Genomic DNA, 241 nt, shown 5'->3' on the forward strand with positions numbered 1-241 from the left:
TTCCCCGCTGGAGTAGGAGTTCCTGGCAGTGTACAGTATCCTGGTGGGGCAGGAGGTCTTGGCAGTGGACAGTTCCCCGGTGGAACAGGAGTTCCTGGTAGTGGACACTATCCTAGTGGAGCTGGAGTTCCTGGCAGCGGACAGTATCCTGGTGGAGCAGGAGGTCTTGGCAGTGGACAGTTCCCTAGTGGAGCTGGAGTTCCTGGTAGCGGACAGTTCCCCGCTGGAGTAGGAGTTCCTG

The 241-nt window shown here is 58.9% G+C and overlaps 1 protein-coding gene across 1 annotated transcript in view; it reads left to right on the forward strand.

The window, feature by feature from the left end:
• Positions 1-241, forward strand: part of LOC131215895 (collagen alpha-1(III) chain) — an 8,425-nt gene that overhangs the window by 4,729 nt on the left and 3,455 nt on the right. Inside the window, exon 7 of the mRNA XM_058210290.1 lies at positions 5-198. Coding sequence (XP_058066273.1) covers positions 5-198 — 194 coding nt within the window. The remainder of the gene's footprint in view (positions 1-4; positions 199-241) is intronic.

Source organism: Anopheles bellator, chromosome 1 (assembly GCF_943735745.2).
Source record: "Anopheles bellator chromosome 1, idAnoBellAS_SP24_06.2, whole genome shotgun sequence".
Lineage (NCBI taxonomy): Eukaryota > Metazoa > Arthropoda > Insecta > Diptera > Culicidae > Anopheles > Anopheles bellator.